At 43.9% G+C, this 24,400-nt stretch overlaps 3 protein-coding genes across 11 annotated transcripts in view; 2 read left to right on the forward strand and 1 right to left on the reverse strand.

The window, feature by feature from the left end:
* The window catches only part of Itpr (Inositol 1,4,5,-trisphosphate receptor), a 26,375-nt gene continuing 1,975 nt past the window's right edge, over positions 1-24,400 (reverse strand). For 4 of the 8 annotated variants that reach the window (XM_070216325.1, XM_070216324.1, XM_070216323.1 and 1 more), the window contains 19 exons: positions 12,693-13,009; positions 12,505-12,575; positions 12,333-12,448; positions 11,418-12,216; positions 9,543-10,762; positions 9,316-9,485; positions 9,102-9,257; positions 8,886-9,039; positions 8,683-8,824; positions 7,814-8,460; positions 7,120-7,185; positions 6,553-7,035; positions 2,959-5,724; positions 2,703-2,895; positions 2,510-2,644; positions 2,129-2,301; positions 1,905-2,069; positions 1,419-1,844; positions 1-1,365 (listed from right to left, as the gene is read on the reverse strand). In XM_070216325.1, the coding sequence (XP_070072426.1) occupies positions 799-1,365; positions 1,419-1,844; positions 1,905-2,069; positions 2,129-2,301; positions 2,510-2,644; positions 2,703-2,895; positions 2,959-5,724; positions 6,553-7,035; positions 7,120-7,185; positions 7,814-8,460; positions 8,683-8,824; positions 8,886-9,039; positions 9,102-9,257; positions 9,316-9,485; positions 9,543-10,762; positions 11,418-12,216; positions 12,333-12,448; positions 12,505-12,575; positions 12,693-12,793 (8,550 nt within the window). In that variant the 5' untranslated portion in view covers positions 12,794-13,009 and the 3' untranslated portion in view covers positions 1-798. Of the gene's footprint in view, positions 1,366-1,418; positions 1,845-1,904; positions 2,070-2,128; positions 2,302-2,509; positions 2,645-2,702; positions 2,896-2,958; positions 5,725-6,552; positions 7,036-7,119; positions 7,186-7,813; positions 8,461-8,682; positions 8,825-8,885; positions 9,040-9,101; positions 9,258-9,315; positions 9,486-9,542; positions 10,763-11,417; positions 12,217-12,332; positions 12,449-12,504; positions 12,576-12,692; positions 13,010-15,994; positions 16,186-24,400 lie in introns of those variants that run through there. The other 4 variants (XM_070216327.1, XM_070216328.1, XM_070216330.1 and 1 more) reach the window with 4 other exon arrangements.
* Nmdar1 (NMDA receptor 1) overlaps positions 18,008-24,400 on the forward strand; it is a 17,804-nt gene continuing 11,411 nt past the window's right edge. The window contains exon 1 of the mRNA XM_017152773.3: positions 18,008-18,155. The gene's annotated coding sequence lies outside the window, so the exon portion shown is untranslated. The remainder of the gene's footprint in view (positions 18,156-24,400) is intronic.
* On the forward strand, positions 18,210-19,368 carry LOC123003138 (uncharacterized). 2 transcript variants are annotated; one of them, XM_070216333.1, is made up of 3 exons: positions 18,210-18,595; positions 18,659-18,953; positions 19,012-19,368. In XM_070216333.1, the coding sequence occupies exon 2, from the start codon at positions 18,705-18,707 to the stop codon at positions 18,903-18,905; it is 201 nt and encodes a 66-aa protein (XP_070072434.1). In that variant the 5' UTR covers positions 18,210-18,595; positions 18,659-18,704; the 3' UTR covers positions 18,906-18,953; positions 19,012-19,368. The 2 variants fall into 2 exon arrangements, with proteins under 2 accessions (XP_070072434.1, XP_070072433.1); XM_070216332.1 differs by having other exon boundaries at positions 18,652-18,953; positions 19,012-19,366.

Below are 24,400 nucleotides of genomic sequence, written 5' to 3' on the forward strand. Positions count from 1 at the left end.
TGAATTTGATAGTATTTATTTAAAAGATATACTTCCTTTTACATGTAAAGATATAAAGTTTCACTTAAACTTAGTGTAGTTTCGCTTAGGATATATAGTCTAACTGTTAGCTTAGAATGAATTTAACCAACACAACTCGTTTCGAGCACTAAGTAAACCATTCAGAAATAAAAACAGAATCAATATAAAAAAGGGTAATCACAATAATAAGTTTTTTCAAGTAGGGTTCTGCTTGTAGTGCAACTTATAAAAATATATTCATACAGTATTAACAATTAAATAATATATTTATTTATAAGACAGCGTAGAACATTTTCGAAAATTGTGTTGAGGTCGCTCTGCGAACTTTATAAGGTTAACTACATATGTCTAGAGTCTAGCTTCAGGTATTATTACAAAGTCATCAAGGAGAGGTAAGGTGAAAACATTTCAGGTTGTGAAAAATGCTTAACACGCTCACTAACTAACATGTTAACAGCCCTAAGTTCTCTGAGTGAGTTTACTACTTATTAATGTACTCAATTGGTTACAATTTTAGAATTTCTTTTGCTGGATATATTTGAGCAATATATATTGTTTTGGAATTCGAATCTAATACAGAAAGATTTTTGGTATTTACTCGGGGTATTCAACCATTATTGGAGATTTTTGTTTACGTGCGATCTGTTTGACCCCGCAGTGAATACATTGAGAATGAGTTACGAAAGGTGCCAATACTTTTGGGTTTACATTTATGCGGATGCATAGGGAATGTTAACCAAAATCAAGTGACAAACTAATTGTATATTCCTAGCAGCCTCACTGAAACGGGAGGAGGCTGTGTGCTGTTGTGTTGAGCAATCCCAAGCGCTGCTTCTGTTTCCGTTGCTCCGTCATATGATCCTTAAGCTCGTGTAGTTGGGTTGACAGGTTCTTTATGAGTAGCTGCGTGTCAAGAAGCTGCGCCTGCATGCTGCGCAACTCAATCTGCTCTCCATCAGCATCTACGGCTGCCAGCGACATGGCGCGCAGGCGGGGGAACCACTCTAGGATTCCGGCCTTCACCATCGCATACACATAGCTTTCGGGGCCGGTAAACTCAGTGGGGTCCTTGACCTTCACAAGGACGATGAAGTACAGATAGTGCCACATGTTGTGCTCGCTCTTGATGTGCTCCTCAAAGCTGACCGTCTTGTTGTCGAAGGCAGATCGATTTAGGGAACAGATAAAGCAGGTTGTCTTCAGGATGGCCTCTTTCTGCTGCTTTTCCGATCTCAGATCGGCGAATGTATCGATAATGACACCAAAAATTAGGTTCAAGACAATAATAATGACAATGAAGAAGAAAAGGAGGTCGTAAATTACACGAGCCACGAACAAACCCTCCTGAAAAATAGAAAAGTGAGTCGTGATGTTTGAGTTTGGAAAATGGATGGTACCTTGCTGGAAGGCGCCCTAAGTATGTCGCCAATGCCGCCACCATTTCGTAAGCCCTGGTTGAGAGTGGTGACTATGCACATGACAAGCGAGTCGCAGGACCGCTCCTTCACATCACCGCCCCCAGCATTCGGTGGTGCCACATCTTTCGCTGCCGGACAATTGCCCAATTCATCTGGCGCAGCACATGCATCTCCTGGTACTGGCACTGATATAGTCAAAGGAACTGCCGGAGGCGACGCATTGTCCTGCTCCTCAAAGTCCACGCTGACCAGGAAATCGTCCTTGAAAAACATGTAGCCAATGATGGAGAACAAGTAGACTAGGATCAGAGCCAGAACCGCTGTCAAAACAATGGAGCGTCCATTTCGGGTGACGGATCGAATTACATTGACCAGCGTCTCCTCACGATAGACCACATCAAAGAGCTGCGAAATCGTTAAGTGCATAAATATTTTTTTCCCATCGCGATATTGTTTTAAACTCACCAGCAATGAGTAGAAAAAGGGATGAAAGATTAGGCCGCAAAAGCAAAATGCGATATAAATGCAGTGATAGAGTAACTGAAAGTCAGTTATAATTTTGATTAGTTGCTTCTCCAGAGTTCCCTTATTGCCCATTATGCTCACTATGTGAACGCTTTTAAGAGTGACCTATTCGGGTAGAAACCGTTTAGAGAGATTTAATATTATGTGTGTTGAGTTTAACATACCGTGACTACGCCCAGTAAGCAAAGGGTTGACTCCGGTCCCAGTAAAAAGATAAAGCGAAGAATTACGGAACCGATAAAAGTTCTAATCCCAGACTCACGGGGCAGCGTTATCACAATCACAAGCGAGAATATAGTTATAATCCAGAATAGCAAGGAAATGTGAGAACTCAGCTCTGAAAAGATCCACAAAGAATAATAATAAGTTGAATAATTCAGTATAGCATGCAAATTTTATTTCTACTAGAAATGTTTATCTCAATGTGAAGGTCAAATAAATCAATTATCGACCTTAAGTTGCTACTGAGATAAAACGAAAAACCAAATAATATTATCGGTTAATCACTAAATTATACTTCTATATCCATTTCAAATCAGTCTTACCGTTCGTCTTACCTGGCACAGTATTATCAAAGGGATAGAAAAACGCCACAATCATGTTGATAACAACCACACAATTGAAAAGAATATTACTCCACAGCGACATGTAACTGCTAATCCAAAATAGCAACGGTTGACCTTGTATCGAATAAAAAAATTCAATTACAAGTTCCTTTTAAATACAACATCTTTATACTTCTTAGCTTCTTTTGCCACTTCATCTCGTTGAACATTTCCTCTGCCTTGTCAAAGAAGTCTGCCACTTTGGATCCCTGGTCGTCCCGTTCGGCTGTGTTGAGGATTTTGATTTTGGTGTCTGTGGTCAGGTACTCACAGATCTCGGGAATGGGAAAGACGATCTGCTCCAGAGTTCGATCATTTCGTACAATCTACAAATGTGCGTTACATATGGTTAGTCAGTATGGTTAGGATAATAGGACGCTTGATTTCACCTCAATCTGCGCAGTGTGCGTGGCGTAGTACATCAGGGCCTGACTCGTCTTGGCGTCAAAGCTGGCGGACTGCGGATCCTCGGAGGCCTTGAGCAGGCCGGCCAACTCCTTATTGTGCTGCGCCAGCTGGTGGCACAGGATGTATATGTTGTGGCCCACCTCCCGCGGACTCACGGTGGCATCGTCGTCATCCGACCCGGCATCCGGATCATCTCCATCGTCCTGCTCGTCAATCAGCTCCTCCTGATGGTAGGCCTTGCAGGCCACCTCCACCAGTTGCTTGGGATTCATGTTGTACAGAATGCGCTCCGCATTCTCGCTGTCGCCACGGCTTTCCATAATGGCGAGGAGCAGCTTGGAGGCATTGTTCTTTAGCTCCAGTACCAAGTCCATGCGGTTCTCGCCCAGCGGATTGATGTTGTTTAGTATGAGTGCCGTGATAATGTCCAATCCATTCGACTCGTGGGTGGCTATGCAGTTCTGGTTCTCGTGACACGGTCCTTGGCAGTACTCGGTGAGGGCCTCCAAGGTCTGATTGATCAGGGCCACGTTGTGCTCGTTAATGTACAGGCCCAGTAGCCCTAGGCCTCCCGTCGTCGAGCCACATATGCAGTCCAAGAACATCAGCGTCTCCGAGACCAGGTTGTTGTTCGTCTTGTTGTTCTGGTTCCTCAACAGGTTCTGCATGTCCGGATTGTGGTTCTCGCAGAGCAGCTGGAGGAAGCGGAGAATGGGCTGCATCACTAGCACCTTGTTGGACAACTGGTTGCGCTGCTCCCGGCTGTCCTTGTGCTTCTCGAGCTTCTCGGCCAGTATATCCTCCAGCGGACTGTTCACGCTGATCGCGGAGCTCTCCTCGCCGGAGTGGATGTTCCGCGCATTTCCGTAGGCCCGGGCAGTTGCCAGGCCGGCATTGTGCAGTTCCCGCTTTAGTTCCTCGGTGATAACCACTCCGTTGCTCTTGAGGCCATGCTTGCGAGAGATCTTGTCCAGCTCCAGACTGGCGTCCTGTTTGTGCTCGTGCGCCTTGGCGGCAATATCGGTGGTGTTCACCGTCACGGTGGACTTGATCTCCTGCTGAGCATCCTTCATCTTCTCGAAGAAAACCTTGAAGAAGGCCTGGTTGAGGTCGTCGCTCAGGAACTTTTGGAACATGCCCTTCTGTATTATGGGATTGCCGCCCTCCAGCAGAGCAATGCCCAATTCCACAGCCTCAACGAATATGTTTGGCGAGTGGACGGACTTGATAACTAGTTCGACCACCAGATCGGAGGCTCCTTCTCTGTCCAAATGGTTCTGCATCTCATGCAGCGTTTTGCCCGCTCGCTGTAGATACTTAGCGCCCGGTCCATGGGTCACCAGGTGGTGCTGCTTGGCAGGATCGGCCAGGGGAGCGGCTAGCAGGGGTATCTCCTCCTCCGGCAACCTAGGCGAGCTCTTGCTTTGGAAGTAGCGCAGCAGGAGCGTTTGACGCAGAGCATCGCCCTTCTCGCCGTAGTTCACATCGATGGCCATCATTTCGCGCAGCGTGCGCAGAACCTTGACGCACATACGCTCCTCCTTCTCCTCCAGCAGCTTCTCGGTGTGCTTGATCAGCTTTCGGATGAAGCCGCCGCTTTCGCAGCGCTTCCGGGCTTCTGTTCCGGCGGGAAAGAGCAGCTCCGAGCGGTATAGGATGTCCACCAGCAGCGAGAGTTCCGCCTCTACCACCGGCTTGAGCTGGTCCTCCAAGAGGGACACGATGTCCTGCAGTCCTTCGATTATTGAGCGGTCCCAGCGCATCAAACTGGCCGACTGCTGAGCCTCGTACTTGGGCTGCTTGGAGGCCAGCAGCCACTTGGTGGTCTGTCGCGTCAGCATAGCCGTCTTGCTGGACATGGTGGCCACCTGCTGTTCCAGCTCGGGAGGCAACGAGATGCTACGCATCTTGGCCGAGTCGGTCAACGTGCGAATGCAGTTCTCCACGTTGAAGCGATCGCCCAGCGATAGCCAGCGGCACTGGGTGAGCCTGTGGGCAGCCTGGAGCAGCTGCACGAAGATCAACTGGCGGGACTGCACGATGGCACTCTGATCGGAGAAGGGGCTGGCGAAGAAGCTGCCCAGGAGATTTGTTACTCCATTCAGAACGTAGGCCTGCAGTGTTTTGTTGCTGGCGGCGGCCGGATTTGTGATGAGCTGATTGATGTCCACCAGAAAGCTCTTCTCGAACAGGTTCCACATGTGACCCGAGGCGTAGATCTCCTTCATTTCCACCTCCGTGTCGATGTAGCAGTGGTTCAGGAAGTCCACGTAGGCCTCCTTCACCTCCGGCATGCAGAGCGGGTGGCAGATGATGGTCACTATGTCGTCCAGCGAGAGCAGGTTGTTGCACTTGATCTCCGTGTAGACGTTCTTGCCCATGGTGCAGCAGGCCAGGAGCTTCACCAGCTCCACATGGTACTTCAGGGGGCTGTCGTCGCTCAGCTTCTCCATGCGCAGCATCTGCTGCTGCATCATCTGCACAAAGTGGTTGAAGGAGCCCTTGTCGTTGTAGAAGACCAGGACATCCTCGCCAGAGTTGATCAGTTCCTGCATCACCATGTCCTGGCAGCGGCGGATAAACTGATTCTCTGCCCGCACAATTGTCTGCAGGAACTGCAAGTAGGCCACATGGCGGCCATGGATCTCGATGCAATGCACGAAGTGCTGCACCACCTTGTCCGTCACCTCGTTGCACAACGCCAGGTTGTCCTTGAAGATGGCACACACGGTCTTCGCCTCCAATATCTAAAAGATCCATAAAGAATTGTGTTAATTTAGTTTAATTTTGTCTGGAAAAATTCAAAAAATATTTAGCATAATAAAAAGTAAATGCATATATTTTGATATGTACATTGTACATACATTTATAGGCCTGGGAATGGATCTAAATTATTGACTACATTTTTCGAGCATAAGCTAATGACTAATTCTGTTTTACAATGGCCTACAGTAATATTTTTTAAGGGTTTTGTCCTAGCGGAAGCACGTATTTCTTAGTTGTAATAAAAATATAAAATTGACAAATAGAAGAGTTAACCTTTCTCCAGTGCCATGCTTTACTCTTTGATACAGCTCGATTTCCAGTCTGAGAATTGAAAGGACGTTTTAACATTAAGTACTGTATTCGTCGTTTAAACTTGTATTACTTCAAAGACTTTAATTGTATATGAAAAAATTACAAAATATACAAAGAAGGATGGTGGTAGTAGATCATCAAATAGAAGTAGAAAAATATTTTTAAGGATACAGATTTTTTAAAGACATTTTTGTTGGTATATCTAGAGTTGCGCCTAATCAATTTAGGTAATATTTATTTTAAATTTCAGCCGTTAAATTTGTCGAAGAAATGAGTTGGGAAAGTTGTAAACTTTTTTGACTATTAAAATTAAAACAAAAAACACATTTTTGATTTCCTTTTGTGATCTAGGGGTTCATTCGTTAGTTATGGGGAATTCCCAAATTGAAATAAAAGCCCTCTACCAAAGTGTGATTGTCTAACCGTGCGAACGCTAAAAACTGGGTAATCTTCCCAATATTAAAGGGATGACATGAACAACAAATTGGAGTACTTACTCCCGGATTAAGAAACAGATCGAGGTGGTTGTGCAGCAGGACTTGGTTCTGCTGATTTCCGAGACAGAAGTTCTGCAGGAACTCGTGCGCCAGGCACATTAGTTCTTTCATCAATTCGTCATCCTTCTCGTCGTAGGGATTCTGGAGGAGATCCAGGACGACGGTGTGGACGCCGACATTGCGAAGCAGGCGCTGTTCGTGCTTCCGCGGCTTTACCACAGAACCCGGACCGGAGGCAGTTACGCAGAACTTGTTCATGCGGATGAGGATCTCCTTAACCTTGCGATACTCGTTCCGCTGCTCCTGGGACAAGGCGGCATTGTACTCCACGTTGATGGCGTCACCTCCGGCGTCCAGTTCATCCGTGGCCTTGGCCTTGTACACCCACAGCTCGGATTTCTCTACGCTTTGTCGCAGGATGTCAAGGTCGGATTTGATCTGCTTATACGACTCCACGTCGCTGTCCGATACCAGCAGTTGCACCTGAAAACGGAGATGGAGATCAGATCTTGATTAGTCTAGAACTGATGGCTTGGCCCGAAGTTTCTCAAAATCATGGGTACATACAAAATCAAAAGATCGGTCGGTTCGGTATGCGGTGTTAGTCCACTTTGTTAGTTGTGTTTTTTTAAACTAGTTCATGAGTTCAATTGCGTGAATATACGATTATATTAGTATATATATGGTATCGGATTAGTAAGGTGGAGTCTCGATTTAGAGAAAGAGATAGAAAGTTAGCGCATGCAAACACAAGAGAGAATATGAGCATTAGATCAATCAGTGTGATATGTGCGAATAATTATAAGTGATATCCTCGGCTTGCCGTAGTTTTTGAAATTAACCAGCCTTAGTTACAATTAAGGACTGGTAAAAACGATTAAAATAAATATTTTCTTTTGCTAGCAATAATAATAATTATTTCAGTCTTGCAGTATAACTCTGCAAGCAAAGTTTACAAGAATTCACGAGATCAACGATCGTTTTAAATGAGATATTGGTTTTATTCGTGTAAACTAGTGCAATTATTATAATTGTGATTCTTATTTTATCACTTATAACGACCGTATATTTTAATAAATTATTTAATGATTGAGTTAAAAATTAATAATAGTATGCATCAAAGTATGTAAATGAAGTAATTTCTTAAAGCAGCTCATGAATACGTTAGTACTTTAAATATATCTAATAAATGAAACTTCCACACGTTAATTTCTTAGCTGATAAAACTACGAATATCGGCTCCCTATCCCTTGCAACCTACCTGTCGAAAGGCCTGGAGGACCTCCTGGCGCTGGCTGAAGTGCCGGAAGAGGAGGTGCAGGGCACCAGAAACCAGTGGCGCGTAGTCGTGCATGATCAAGTGGAGCAGGACACGCAGGAAGGTGCGTCCTCCCTGGCCATCCAGGTCTAGATTAGCTGCATCGCTGCGTTCGCAGTCGAAGATGCACTCCGCCTGCACACCGATGGACTCCAGATCGATGTTCTTCTGGCGGGCAGCTGTGGCGGCGGCTGCTGCTGCCGCGGCAGCGGCCACGGACTCTGAACTTTCCAGGGGATCGGTCTCATGGGAACTTCCGGGCGTCTGCGACTGCGGCTGGGTTTGCTGCTGAGCCGCCTCATTGTTGGCGGCCGAAGCAGCCACCTCGGACTCGTCAAACTCCCGCTTGAAGATGGAGAGCAGACAACTGATCCGATAGTCCAGGCGTACGTCCAAAATGAACTGGAGTATCTCGATTATCTTCAGCTTGGTGTCCATCACCAAGGGATACTCCTTCATCAGCTGGGAGACGGACTTTCGCTGCTGCAGCGAGATGTTGGGAGCAGCTATGGCCTGACCCACAGATCCCAGGGCCAGCGAAGTCATCACTGTGTTAATGTCCCCAATGGAGCGCAGAACTCCGCCCTCGGCTGAAATTTGTAGTGTTAATTAGATGAGAGTGCAAATAGGGTTTATAAAATATTTAGTATGAATGCTGGCTTGGTCTTGAAAACGGAGAATATATTTTAGTTGAAGAATATTAACCGTCTTACCCTCTGTGCTTGTCTCCTCTTCGACAGCTTGTTAGGAGAATAGCGCGGAGCTCAAAATGTTAACATTTTCTGAAAGTTTTAAATTTCTTCAGTACTCACAATCAATATCCGTGCTGGCAAAGGCCCCCGATGAGGTATCGGATACACAGTCCAGGATGGACAGAAGCGTCTTGGTGAGCCTCAAAAGATCACTAAAGCTGTAGAATCCGAAATAGATAAGGTCCCTAGCCAGTTTAACAACCTGAAGTGGATTAAAAACATTTTAATTATCTCTAATGCGGAATGGCTGTTACCGAAATCACCTCGAATGTGAGCTTGTTTTGCTCCTGATCTGTGAAGAGCCACACTTTGGTGGCCACATTGCACAGATAGTTCTCCACAAAGGCGATGGTAGTGTTGAACTTGGCCCGGCAGGCTTGCTTGTTTTGGTCGGGCTGCTGGTTCTTACCGTCATAGCTGCAAGAGGAGATAGTTGGTACTAATCTAATCTGATCGAGTATATTCCCGCTTCCACTTACTCCATTATTGACATTTTTGAGGGTATTTCGCTCCAGAGGCGCGCATACTTCACGGGAGTTACTGGCTCCTGGGGATCGCGATCCACGTGGAGATGCAACATGAGCCGACAGAAGGAAGCTCTCAGCTCGTAGGGCATCGTCTCATCCGACATGCATCTGCAAAAGAGGTGGTTATTATTGCGATTCTCCCTCGAATTCCAAGGAGAAGACCTACTTGAGAATTAAATCAATATCCAGACGAGGCGAGAGCTCGTTTAGGGCCAAGTACTGCCGGTTGAGGCACATGTTGGAGAACAGATTCAGCTGGTGGCGATAGTAGTTCAGTATGGCTGCCTCTTGTTCGCCGCCATCGCTGTTGGCCAAATCAGCCATGGACCGGGAAGTCTGAAAGGCAACAAGGTATAAGCATAATAAACTTAACCAGGCAAATGAAATACCCACCGGCTGTCCTGTCCACTTCAGGTGTATTTCGTACTTATCCACCGTCGAGAGACTGAGATCGTCCTCGTTCAGGCTCGCGCTGTCCCAGGTGGTTGTGGTGGACGTGGATTGCACATCCGAGCGATCCTCATCGTCGCCGGTCACCTCGGCGAGAGTGGCCAGACACACGTCCTCGGAGGCTCCCTTGTAGCAGCGAGCGGAGGTGGACCCGCTCCGCAAAGCCCTCACCTGCGTCTCGATGAGTATGTCCTTGTTCTTGTCGCTCAGCACGCTCTTGCAGATCAGCTCCTGGGTGACGGCGATAGCCTTGCGATTGGACACGCACAAATCGGAGAGGTAGTCGAGGAAGCGCGAGTCCCAGTTGTGCATGTTCTTCCGCACCAGACCAACGAAGGTCTCGATCTCGGCGGCGGTGATGTGCTTCTCCAGCAGCTTGCGGTTGTTGTGCAGCAGGGCCGTAATGGTGTCCTCGGCCAGGATGTCGTACCCAATCTGCTTCTGCATCAGGCCAAAGTGCTTGGCGATGTACTCCTGGTTCTTCCGGTAGTCCTGCTGCGACAGCCTGAGAATTCGGTAGCACAGTCGAAAGATGTTCTTATACGGACTGTTCTTCGGGTCACTGAGCTCGTCCAACCGCAGAAACGGACCGTCGCCGGCCGTGTGCTCCTGAAAAGGTCCTTGCAGGATCTTGAACAGCTGCTTGAGGATGTACTGCTCGCGCAGCAGCTTCTGCCGATCCCTGATAGGATTCTTTATGGTGAACTCCAGTGCCTTCGTCTTGTTTTGCTCGTTCTCCATTCCGGCTATAAAGTAGACTATGTCCTGCAGCAGCGAGATCAGCGCGCGCCGCTCGTTTATGGAGATACTGCCGTTGTCCAGCTTGCTGGTGACCGTGGCCAGCACTTTGCACGCATCGTTGGCAAAGTCCAGGTCGCGCACCTCCACCGGAGACACCGGAATCAGAGCAAAGGCCTCCTTGTCCTCCTTGATGGGCGAGCAGCAGACCATGGACATCACCGGCTTGTCGTCGTCCGCATCGATGGGTATCGAGGTGGCGTGGACCCAAGTGTTGGAGCAGATGTGCTGCAGGCGCACGTAGCTCGACTGCGGCACCAGGCTGTCAGGCCGAGCCATCGTGGTGGCATCCAGGACGAACACAGAGGCAATGTCCGCAGAGTACGGAACGGACACGAGTCGGTACTGCTTGCCCTTGGGCTTGTCTGAAAGGTCGAGCAAAAAGGTATTTAAATTAAAATGCTTAAAATAAATATTGTCTTAAGTAGATACATATGTAGGAACAAATGTATGGCAAATTTTACGCATTCAAGGAGTAAAACATTTTCCAGGTATTTTTTTGGCAAAGGTCTGAAATTGCAGCTCGTGACTAGCAATAATTACCCGTACAAGTCTGGCAATATTTCGTTTTCAACATATTTATCGTGAAGATTTTAACGTGAACGGAGTATTTCCTATTTATATTTCTTAAAAAGAGAGAACGCTATAGTCGGGTGGGTGTCCCGACTATCTGATACCCGTCACTCAGATAGCAGTGCGAGGGAGATGGAGATATAAAACTTGGATTGCGCATTTAATGAATGGTTCGATTTGAAAATTTTCTTCTACATTTCGATAGTTATTTTTTAAATTTTTAAATTGCACTTATAAATTTTTTAAATCTTAAAAGATGTGACCGCTAGACACATTTTAAAATCGTTTATGGCGATTGTGGGCGTTAGAGGGGGCTAGGCACCTCGGTGAAACAAACTTGCGCTGCGTACTCTATATTCTGCGCTATACTCTATTATAATCTATACTCTTTTACTCTACGAGTAACGGGTATAAACATATTTTTGTTTTGGTTTGGAGACCACTTACCATTTATGGTGGAGTTCATGGTGGAGCAGCTGAGGCCCGAGTCCTTACTACAGTCGCCCAAATGCAGTTCGTGTCCCGAAGCGGCAGAAATAGCTCCGGTCGACAGATCGACCTCCGCCTCGGCTGCCAGGTAGTGGCCCGTGGCCAGGTGCTTGAACCGGTATAGGGAGTTCCAGTCGCCGGCACCGCCACGGCAAGAGTCGTGCTGGACCACCTCGATCTCCCAGAGAGCCTTGCTGCTGGTGGCAGCCGTGGCACTGGTGCGTCCTGTGGTGCGGAGGAAGACGTGGTACTGCTTCTTGTACTCGTCCATGGTGAGGAACTTCTCCTGCTCGGCGTGGAAGAGGCGCACCACGTCGCCACCCTTGAGGATGTGCTCCTGGTTCTCCTTGTGCTCCATGAACAGAGAGATCTTCCACGAGGTGGATGAGTTGAGGACGTTGACCTCCTTGCAGCCGGGATTGTCGGGCAGCTCGTAGTTGGCCGCAACATGGAGGTTCTGCTGATCGGCGTTCACCGGACTGAGGATCACCTTGTCGCCTACCACCACATAGTCTCCAATCGAGCGGAGCTTGTAGAACGGCTTTATGTAGAACCAGGAGCCTTCGTTTCCATTGGCATCCAGGTAAACGCGCATGGCATTCTTCTCCAGCAGCGACGGCAGCCGCTTGTTGACCGTCAGATACTTGTTGGACTTCAGATGCAGAAGCTGCACCACAGCCCGTCCATATTGGATTGACGTTCCCAGCAGTTTTTTGTTCTCCGTCTCATTCTGTTTCTTCTCGATCTCCGCAGCGTGCTGAATAAAATATATAAATAGTATATTAAAACTAAAAAATGCAGATTACTTTTTGAATACCGATAAACATTTTTCTAATTTTTCTAATAAAGGAAGAAAACTATTCTTGGACTTACATGCAAACGTTTTAGCAGATTGGGATCTGTATTGGAGCTGGCCGATTGTTTGGCTGCTTTCCAAAATTGCTTCTGTGCGGAATATCGGTTCATGGGACATATTTTGATGAGGCAGTCTGACAATATATTGGTAAATTAGCAAATATAAATATTATCATTACTCTGGACTTACCCCTGAACTTTTTGGGCGGACAGCTCAGGTCTCCAGCCTCGGGGCACACTACTGTGCGATCATCCACCAGGCTGCGGAAATAAACAGGTTATTTGGTGGAACACTCAACAACAGGTGGCACCGGAGGATCCTCCGGCTCCGGGTGCTACGCTCGTTAAAACCTCGTTCAGTTGGACAATGGTACTTACCCGAGTGTGCTCAAGAAACCACAAACGCTGCCCTCCGCATACAGGGACACAATGTCCCCCAAGTGCAGGAAGCTTGCCGAGCCAATTATGTTGTCGCCCATGTCTGTGGCCTTGTGGGGGTTAGGGCTCGAGGTGAGGATTGGATCTGAGTCGGGGGTGCCGAGTGTGTAGAGTGGCTGCCGCCGGGTGGCGCAACAATGGGCCTCCGCCCGATGCTTCCCTCGTGGCTGCTCCTGTTGCTGTTTCTGAGCTGGGAGCTATTGTTCGGGGGGCGCAGTCGGTTACGCGAGTTAATTGCAATGATTTGTCGTTATGTCCTGCGGGTTTTAGCAAAGAGGAAAAACGTGAGTTGGCTTTTATCTCGAGGGGCACATTGAGAATGCTCTTAAAGATGATTCTTACACACGGGGTTGTCACATAAATCTCTTCCAACCACAGACGGTTGGGTTTGTGCATTGATGTATATAAGAACTGTAACGGATTTCGGTTGGAAATAATTTCTGTGACACCCACGAAATTGTTTTGCCGTGCTATCTTTCGAGTAATCTGGAGTGGCACAAACATCTCTAGCAAACAAGTTCAGTTGAAATTGAACAATAAAGATTCCAACTGTTTTTGATTTTAAGAGATAACTGCTTCACATTTTATAAGCAAGTGGACTATTTTGATATACAATTGATATACACTAGTTTACAGCCAAAATGTTCTACAGCATTCTGGTATAGTTGAAGCCCTAGATCACGAAAATATCACTAACTTTTTTTTCGATAGCAAAGTTTTTTTTTAAAGATTTTTTAAAGTTCAAAATGTTTAATTGCGGACTTTTTTTCGAATTTTTTCCTATATCTCGGCACGTATCCACCCAATTGGTCCTGTTTTCGCTTCGTTTAAAGTCAATAGATCAGAGCTTAACTTTGCCATAAAGATCAATATGATCAAAGATGAAAAATATGTTTTTTTTTGTCGACTGTAAGTCGGCTGTATAACAGAATTTGCCATCAATTGCTGTAAAGCGCTTCAAGAATATTATTTTGTAAGCTAGTGTGTAACAAAATAGTTTTGAAAGTCTGCAGTTTCAGTTAAAACCCTCTTTGCAATAAAGATAATCCAGCTCCATTCTAACAAATCTAACCGACGCGTCGGTGTCGCAGAATTTATATAGTTTTGTAAGAGGTTTGGATGATTAACACCAAAAGACAGTTCCAAAAAAATAACAATTAAATAACCAAAAACTTATATCGGCAGGATTTGTTATTAACATCTTACTTTAGCTGAGAATCAAACTAACTAGAAACTAATATCGGGAAAAAATCATGTAGAAATATGTTTTAATCAAGTTTAAAATTGTTTGAATTGGTTGAAATTTTTGTGAAAATGCCCATAATTAATATTGGTTTTAATTTAATGGCAGATTGTTGTTCTTGCAGATTGCTAAGACATTTTTTTAATATTTCCTTAGTATTCTCCTAAACTGCAGATTATTGGGACAGCCATTTTCAGTAAGTACAAATTTGGAGGTTTTTTTTTTAATATTATTTTTTGGTGTACAATGTGCAGTGTACACATATTCGTTTAATTCCCTAATTGCTCACAATGAACCATGCTTTCAGTAAGATACAAAAATGTATCGTCAGAACTATCAAGGCAGCGGTTAGCTGGTTATAAAATATTCATGAAAAGTCGGTCGACTACCCCACATTACTCTGTATCGTGCCTTGGCGTATACTTAATATTTCCACCCCTTGGCGAGATAGCAAGTCGTCTGTTTAATACTTCCAATAAACATTTCTCCCTGGTGTCCGCATTCTAAATGTACCAACTCAAGTTGTCACTTTTAACGATTTTTGTAGTCGACGCTTTTATGCTTTTTATGATATCTTTCTCTAATATCTGTTCATAATGGCTGCATTGGAAATGAAAAGAACCCATTCCAACATTTGCACATTAGATCACAAAGGAATGAGGCAAATGCTTCCATTGTTTGACAAGTTTCATGGAGGCGAAAAGAAAAAGTTTAAAAGGGGGCTTTTGTTTGAAGGATTCTTGAAAGTTTTCTTAAAGAAGTTCCAAGTTGACTTTTGATTTCAAACTTTCTTGGCTTAAATAAGATTGGTTGGGATACAGCCCAAGAACTTGGCATATTTAACAATGAAATCTGATTGAACTTATAGGAAATATTTGATTTTCGCAATTTTAATTTACAAGCTGATAGATATTAGGCATAAATCGTTTAAAATTATTCAATTAGTTTTGTTTTAAATGCCGCTTCACAAGTGCTGTTTATTTATTTATTAAATGTTTGGCTCATCCAGACTTGTTTTTGGCATGCAACGTGATTTATTTTTTCGTTATTTATTGTTATTCAAATGTTTTTTTTCTGGTGATTAGTTAAGCTTAGGGCGATACGTCATGGGCATACTAATGAGTTGAGTGAAACAGAGCTTAGGGGTAGACCCCATTCGATGGATGTACAGCTCCAGTTAATCAGATTGATTGACATAACAATTACCGAAAATGTTTCCTTGCGCCCCCAAACTTCAGCTGAGACAGGGCTTATAAGCTCAAGAATTCCGCCAAAATCAGTTCAGTTCAGAGGAGGAAATGAGAAATTCATAACTCCCCTCGAGGCCAAGCCACTTTGCGGGTCGGGAATTCAGCGAAATCCGGCTCAGCAGAGCGGCATGGCAACACCCATCTGCTCAAATATGTTCATCTTGTTAGCAGTGATGGAAGGAAGCAGATGAGTGAAGGCCGGAAACGGGGACCTCTTCCCCCGACTAGGACCATGGAATTCGGAGAGCACAGTGGGGCAGCTGTGCCATCAACCCGTGCCATCCCACTCCCTCCAACCAATTGGTTCTTGGTGTGCGGAGAATTTTCACGTTTTCCGGATGACGATTAAATCTGTTTGCCAACATAGCAATTATTTTTTTATCACAATAAACCGTGGCGATGTTGCCTAATCTATGGCTCGCCATCGACCCACCGCTGATGGGCAATTAAAGCGGAATTTATTCGAATATAAATTTGGCTAACAAGCGGTTTAATCAAATTAGGCAGTCGAATAACAATAATCCAGCAGTTAGCTGCCTTAAACAAAATCACACGCGAAATGTGGATACACACACAGGGCCCTCAGTATCTACGAGTGGGAGCTCAGATATTTTGCCTATTTTTCACTTTCGTTTCGTTTCATTGTGGCGGAAGCTGGCACTGCCAGAGCCCCACGAAGACTTCCCTGGGATCTGTTTTTCCAGGTGTACATTTTCATCCCGTCGACCAAGTGGCCAGCCAGCACTTACACTCGCTTTTCTGTTGTTTGGGCGCTGTGTAAACACAAAATATCATTGCACGCGGCCGCGAAACTTTAATAAATAGCAAACTGGGATGATTAATGTGGGGATTTTGTGGCCAGCTCTTTGAAGTTTCATTTGCAGCAGCCCGACGAAATAGAACGGTCCACAAACACCGAGCGCTGGAGCGAAAATGTTGGCCAAAGTTCGCCGCAATCGGCCCGAAAAGCTGGGGCACGAGCTTACAGAAGCTTTTCCGCTTTTCCGCTCCGCCTTTGAGTGGAATCCGGACCACTTTCGCTCAAGGCAGCACCACTTTTCTTTTCATTCATATGCAGTTTCTGCCAAGCCCGACCCTTCCCACCCACTCGACATGCTTTACGCATCAGCGCTGCGAATTAGCTGGGTTAGTAGTGCCACTGGCGTTGCGAATGGGACATTAGTCAGACCTTGCTTTGTGCCTCCGCCCGAGTGGTTCTGCCTTTGGCTTTCAGCCTGAGCATGTGCAGATTTGATTTCTCTTTCCGCCCCCCGCCCCTCGACGGGTCGTCGGCTTAATGCGATTTCGCACACCGGGTCAAGGTCGCCGATGCGACTTTTGCATGCAGCTTCTACGAAGGTGTGTCCCCTCGATAAGCGTTTGTTGGGCTGTGAATGGGAACATTCTTTAAAATTCGTCTTAGCTAGATTAGTTTGGCTTGGCAGCATGAAGAGCCGTTCTGCTGAGACTAATGCGTTGTTAGGACTAAAGGAAAACAGTAAACAAAGCTTCTGGTAAGAGCACGGTTATCGTCTGTTACAAAGAAGATTGCCTTAAAATAAAGCGAAATGATGCATGTAATTTTGCCTACCCAATAAAGTTAATATTCACTCTTTAACTTCCTTTACATTTCAGAATTTTAAAATGCTAATGCCTAAGAAAATAGATACAAATGTGATAAAGAGCACAGAAGACTAAAAATTATTCCACTCAGTTGGGTTATAAATCAATGGCAACACAGCAACAGCTCTGCGTTCAAATCGGTCTGAACTCATACGATTTGTATTTTTATTCATATGAATTCATTGCGAATTAAGCGGAGAGCTGTTTCTGTGGCATCCCTGATACATACAATGTATAATCAAATGTTCTTTAGAATTTCGAAATCTTGTTTCTGCTCTTCTAAAGCTAATGTAACTTATTTATATGTTTACCTCAGCTTCTTTGAAATAGGTTTATCTTAACAAATTAAATTGCACTGAAAGATGTTTATCGTTTTCGTAGTTTGTAAATTTGAAAAGTAATTTTAAAGTCAAATTTATTGAGTTTATACAGTACATACATTTCTTACTTAACAGCTATTATGAATAACTCCATAATTTGATTACCAATTGTTGATACCGTAGACATCTAGTCTTGGAGTCAAAAGAATATCACTTTGATGTTACTAGTTTTCCTAATGCCGTCGTAATTTCTGTAACATCTTTTCTTCGCCAACTCGTGGACTGACCTAGCTCACCACTGGCACAGTCACATTTCTTGCATTACGAACGTCTCATGACTCAGCGAGGACTTTGCGCTATCGGCCTGTCAAGTTCGGCGGTTTAAACTAGTCAACCGATTACAGAGCGCTTAAAAAGCAATCACTTAAACAGACCAACCGGTGTGTAACTTATCGTTCGTCGGTCAAGCCAACGAGAAAGCTTTGGGCCAAGTCGGTCGGATCACATGCGTGGGAAAAGCCAAACAAACAACAAAGAGCCACAAGTGGTTGGCATGCAAACAGATGCAGACGTCGACGTCGACGGCGTCGCAGCAGCGCAGCGGCAGAGGCGCCAGTCAGCTGACCGGAATCGCGTGCGGCGCCAAACAGCTGAGGGGCATACAAAAAGAGAAACACGAGCGACTGAGAGCGGGAAAACACGACCCTGCGAACCGAATTTGTTTACATGCCGGGGCGCAGGCGTGGCTCAGCTTGGGGCCAGCTTATAAAGCTTCGCGGCGAAGCTTAAAGCCCCAAAGTTAAGGGATTTCGGAGGAACCGAGATGACTTTTCAGTTGTCGAGCATCGCGCAAAGCGCCACGTTGTCCTTCGCAGCCCCGGAAAAGAAAGGAAAAGTGGAAAAGCCAGGCGTCGTGTTGAGCGGGCGTCGAAAAGTAGGCAACACTTGCTCCTGCTGCCTGGCCACGGTGCGTATGGGTGATGTGATGCTGGGCTGCAGTGAAATCCGATACGGAAAGCTCAGTCTGGGCGAAAAATGTCAGGCATCTATTGGCAAAGAATCCAAATTAACAGGAATAGCAGAAATTACACATTCTAACCAGTTCAAAACACCTAAAATTTCCAGTGAAAACAGAAGAACAAAGGGGATAAAAGTTCGTCCTGTGTGCGTGTGATAAAAGTTCCCTCTGTGTGCGTGCGGCTGTGAGAGTGTGTGTGCGCGCAAAAAGAATAGAGAAAGCAAAGCATCCCGAAGGAGTGGCCCACAAAGTGTTTGCATAACTTAACTCGCGATATCCACCCACCATCCCCCGCCGAATAGCCAATAACTTGATTAAATGCCCCGTAATAAAGTCAAAGTCGAGCGCTAAAGAAATGGATATGCGGAAGGGATATCCTCGGTGGTGATGTAAAGCAATGAGTTCAAGCCAAGTGCGTGAAAATTCCCAAAATCACTCCAGATAGTTTGCAGTGTGCCGTTTTGTGATAGAGGCGTGGTCGCGCTAATCCAAACCTCTATGGACTCCGCCCAGACAGCCCAGTGTATCTTGTACTCGGTCGTCGTTTGTGTCCTGCTCCTAATCGTGGGATTCCTTATTTTCATCGTGAATGTATATGTCTTGGGCCCAGCTGTCGATGAAATGGAACTACGCCTTATAGAGTTTAACGGGACCACTGCGGCAGCCATGGATCCGGATCATGACTATGACAACCAATGAACTAGAAGAAACCCTTTTCTCAAAATTATTCTAAAAGCGATGAAAATTGTAGTGTATTTATAAAAAGATTTCAAGATTCTTATACTTTTTAATACCTCCTTTATAGGTAAAAGTTACAGTCTAAAAAGTCCAGGGGCGTTGACAAAAACAAAATATTAATACCCGTTACTCATAAAGTAAAATGGCACATTGTATTCGTGCAAATATATGTAACAGGTAAAAGGAAGCGAATACTCGGCATCGTATAATTGTAGGAGTAGCATCGTAAAACCGCCACAAAATTTGAAATTTTTCATTTCGATATAAATTTACATATGTTTCAATGCAATTTCCTCTTTTTCTGAAGAATTCGTGGTTCAATTTTTGAAGAATTTATGTAATGAAAAACTATCGTTCAAGACAACCAATCCACATGTGCTATAAGGGCCCATAATGGTTCCCCTTCTTCCAAAGTAAACAAAATATTAATATTTAATAATAAACTGGTTGTAAATATATTTTCGTAACTTTTTATTTGTACTAAGACGCTATAAAAGTGTACGCATTAATTGGCGATCTCTCATCCTCGAACGCAAGTTCCTGCACACGTCCCCAAAGAGTTCTCCCAAAATCCAATGAGAAAACGGGAATCTTTTGAGTAAACCCTTTCCCTTTGTTCGTCCAACCCAAATAGTTGCTCAAGCCCATCGAATTGTTGGGCATTAGGCACTTTAGCAACAATGGACCGAATGGGGAAATTCGACTCAGTGAGGCACGTCAGTGTGCAATGCTTGAAATCATGCACAGAATGGCTCAATCCCGCCCTGCCCCCACTTTTCCCAATCTCCGGAGCAAGTCCGACTGTCATCAATCCGACGGATTGGGACCCAGTGAAGCGAATCGGAATAGGTACATCTGTTTGGCAATTCGTGTGTGAAAAATGTGAAAAATGCTCACGAAAATTGCCTACGAAGAGATGCTGCAAAGTACACAGAAATATAAAATGTGAGTTGCCAACAATGGGCCAGGGAAGTCGCAGCACTTTAGCAAATTCGGCAGCTGCCGGGCGGAGGACGGACATCCTTGACTTGGTTATTGGCTTAGATGGGTTTCCCGGCTAAGCCGCACACTTAAGGCTGGACTACATTGAATGAAAAGGGAAAAAGGGGCAGTGGAAAGTGGCGGGGGGTAAAAGGTTAACGCAACAGGGCGTGGATGTGAACGACTGAGGCGACAAAGTTCGGTTCAAAGTTTCGGGGCTTTTTATTGAAGCTTTTGTCTGCGGTCGGTTCCTTGGGGAGTTGTCCTGGCTGCTGGATCGCACATAAAACAATTCCCCTTTACAGAGGGCAAATTAAATTATCTCAAATTGGCCAGGGGGAGAAGTTAGTCAGGCATCCGCCCAACGACCTGATCGATATTGTCCCAATTGAGCTCTAACCGCTTTACGGCAGAGTCAAACAATCTGAACCCCTCCTGCGGTTGCATATTCATTGAAAACTATGGCTGCTAGTACCTGTATGTCGGTGGAACCCAGCTCAAGTTCGAAAACCCCTGCAAATATTTCAATAAAGCATCATCAAATGCGAGCCGCCGTCGAACGCGATGTTCTCATTGTTGTCAGCCTGTCAGTTTGAATTTCACTGAGGCCCCCGACCGTCGAAACTATCCCGCCCTCTTCCGCCCAGTCTTCCACCCCTTTTTCGCCCACTATCAGCATACACTGCCACATTCAATGGAGCCCTCAATCTGCAATCCCCGCACACGCTGCACCAACAACGAAATTGAATAAAATGCTAGCCATGGCACGTTCGCTATGTTAAATAGTTGAACAAAAACTGTCGAGGGAAATTCTTTAAGAGCTTCCCTGAAGTTGAGATACGCTTTCTTTGGTTGCTTACTAATTACTAATCGATGGATAGCTTAGAACAGTTCAAAGTGGTCAATCTTATTTATAAAACATGATTTAAAATGTAATCATGTGCATTAAAATAAATTTTTTAATACTAAACTAAAGTAAAATAGTTTTCCAATTTGTCACTATAAGCGTATAAACAAAGATACTTTTTTCTATTTCACTTAAAGTTCATTAACTGGCTCATAAATGTACATGCAAAAATTCGAATAGCAAGCAGTCAAAGTGTGAAATTCATAAGAAACCTCGTCGAAAGTATGAGCCATGTCCGATTCAGTTGTATGTAGTTGTCATTGTATATCAATTGTTTATTCGATTCGATGAACGTGCTTTTCTATATACACAAAATTATGCATTTCAACTGGGAATTGTGGTAGCCTCACTAAACAGAGAGAGTAACGGCTTTCCTTGGGGAAATTCTGTGCGCTGCTCAGTCAGCTGAACTCGAAGGATGCTGGGGGCTTAGAAGCTGTTGAAGTCTAATCAACTATTTATAGGGATTAATAGAAAATGAGTGCAGATGGCGAATGAGAAATAGAGTGAAAATCATTTTAAAAACATTTCGCATGAGCCATTAGGGAGCCACACGTGCTTTACGGCCTTTTCAGTAATTTGACTACTTAGTAAGGTCTGGGCCCTGTCTGGTCCCTCACGGCTATTGAAAAGCTAAAGAGATCTCGGTCCACCTGAGCAAAAAAACACGCCAGCACTCAAATTCTCACGCAGACACTGACAGCCGATGAGAGCACTCTTTCCTCATTCAGTCCGCTTCATTGATAACACCCGACCTCCGGCACACACACTCTTATTAATTGCAGTCAAGTGGGCTTGGGTTTGGTACTTGCACATCGCACGAGTGTGGTGGGGTTTATATTTTATTTACAACATGAGAACGTCGCTTACACAATTTGCCTATTTATGTAAATTGCTGGCGCCCCCAGGCGCCATCCCCCTATCGTTTCCCCTTTCAAACTCCACTCCAGCTGCTCAATTCAGCTGCAAATTATGCACATGCTCATGGGCAGCATGTAAAAATGTATGAACATACGATTGCGGTCAAAAATGTATTGCTGATAATTCCAGACATGTCTAATTTATTATCATTGTAATTGGTTTTGTGGTCGTTTTGTTGAAATTGCTGTTTTCATGGATAAACAATCCGTTTGGATAAATATAATAACTAAAAAACATTTGATAACTTTTTTGATTTTCAAAATAAACTAATATGCAAACTTGTGGCCCTCTCTAAATTGAAAATAAGTAGGGGAGTGTAGGGTAAGGTGACGAACGATTCGTTTTTTGAATGTAACTTTTGTTAAAATCAATATTTTTCAAAAGTGTAAACGCAGAAAGTTGCTTACATTTACTGAGCATATCCCTGTAAAATTCGAAATTCGAAATTCCAATGCAGCTAAGTCCCACAGCGTTTGGCGTTAACCCTACTTTTTTTGCACTTTAAAAGTTGTAGGGTAATGTGACGAACGATTTGTTCTTTAATGTAACTTCTCCAAAAATCAATATTTTTTAAAAGTGTAAAAGCAGAAAGTTGCTTACGTTTACTGAGCATATTTCTAAAAAAATTTGGATTCGAAATTTCAACGTAGCCAAATCCCACAGTGTTTGGTGTAAACCATCCTTTTTACAAACAAAAAAATACACTTTTTTTTATATTATTTACGGGAAGGTTATTTTCGATACGGAAAAGAAAAAAGTAATACCCAAACTTACAAAAAAAAATGGTCAAAGTGCAAATTTTTTTTTAAATTAAATTAAACTGACGTCACTATTAAAAACAACAATAAAACTGCAGCAGTAAATGTTATCTGGTATTATTATATTTTTTTTACAAATAATCAACGATAACAGTTAAAATTCTTGAATAAAAAAAGTTCGTCACAATACCCTACAAAAAGTTCGTCACGATACCCTACAAGGTAGACTTGGAGCAAAAACGGTGTCACTCTCAAACGGCGCAAAAGAAAAAAACGCGAGGTACCAAAAACTGTTGATAAAGATCTCATGTATACGTGCATATATTTGCCTGATTTTATTTTTCACTCATCTTTGCTCTGGCACTGCTGAAACACAAGTAAATTGAATGGGTTTGCTAGTTTGCGCACCACATTTTTAGCGAAAATTACCTCACGAACAAATTACGGGACTTCTTATTAATATTACTGTAAATACATTGTCGACACGATAAGGGGAGACAACTACATTTATTTGGAATTTTTGTCGTGACGTCATATATGAGATTCGACGAGTTCGTCACATTACCCTACTCGTCAAATTACCCTACACTCCCCTACCTTCTTATCAGAAAGTGAAATTGTGTTATCATTTTAATGTGCATCTTTGGGATATTTATAGCCACAGCTGAATGTTTTTATCTGTATGTATAGTGCACTGTTAATGAACTCGATTTAGCTATTAATGAACAATCGAGGAGAAATGTGTCGCATTAGTTGTTAGTAGTTGTTAAGTAAAACAAGAGAGAACGCTATAGTCGGGTTGTTGTCCCGACTATCTAATACCCGTCACTCAGCTAATGGGAGTGCGAACGCTGTGTCGGGTTGGTGTCCCGACTAATAATCGTAACTCAGCTAAAGGGAGTGCGAGGGAGATAGATATATAATTTTTCATTGCGTATAAATTTTTAATGAATGGTCCGATTTGAAAAATGTCTTATACATTTCGATAGGTATAAATATACACAACAAAATTGCATTTATACTTCTCGAAAATCTTTAAAGATGTGGGCGCAGGACCCATTTTAAAATCGTTAGTGGGCGATTGTGGGCGTTAGAGGGGGCGTGGCGCTCGGCTAAAATAAACTTGCGCTGCGTAGGAAGCCAAAGAATATGTGTGGGAAATCTCAACCTTCTAGCTTTTGTAGTTTCTGAGATCTCAGCGTTCATACAGACGGACAGACAGACAGACGGACAGACGGACATGGCTAGATCGACTCGGCTAGTGACCCTGATCAAGAATATATATACTTTATGGGGTCGGAAACGCTTCCTTCTAGCTGTTACATACTTTTGCACGAATCTAGTATACCCTTTTACTCTACGAGTAACGGGTATAAAAATTGAATGTTTCCAGATAAAACACAAGAGGAGTAAGATTCTGTTAATTTTTGTCGTTCGTCACATTGAGAAAACGAATTTGGGTTACGATAAAAATAAAAAAGAGCCTTTACAAGACATTTCACATCATTAAACATTATTTAAATTGATTCAAATGAACAGAATGCTTTAAAAAAATGTCAATAGCAACAAAATGCGAAACCAATTATAAGTAAATGTTAAATATTTTACTACTTACTGCTATCCGTTTACGCATAAATATATTCGCGTTAAACAATATTTTGAATGTTTTCCAAATTTTTAATCAAACTAATAACGTAATAAAATATTTTTTAAACTAGTCATCTTCTAAAAATAATATAGTCACTGTACTTGTTACCTATCCAATTCAACTATTTAGCAATCCATTAAACTTTTTAATTGTGATTGGTAATTTTTGAGATTACGCGCCTATTAACTTGATCATTATTAGCTGGATATTAAGAGGTATTTAGGTAAAAAATTTCGTTGCA

This window comes from Drosophila takahashii, chromosome 3R (genome assembly GCF_030179915.1).
Source record: "Drosophila takahashii strain IR98-3 E-12201 chromosome 3R, DtakHiC1v2, whole genome shotgun sequence".
NCBI classification, from domain to species: Eukaryota; Metazoa; Arthropoda; class Insecta; order Diptera; family Drosophilidae; genus Drosophila; species Drosophila takahashii.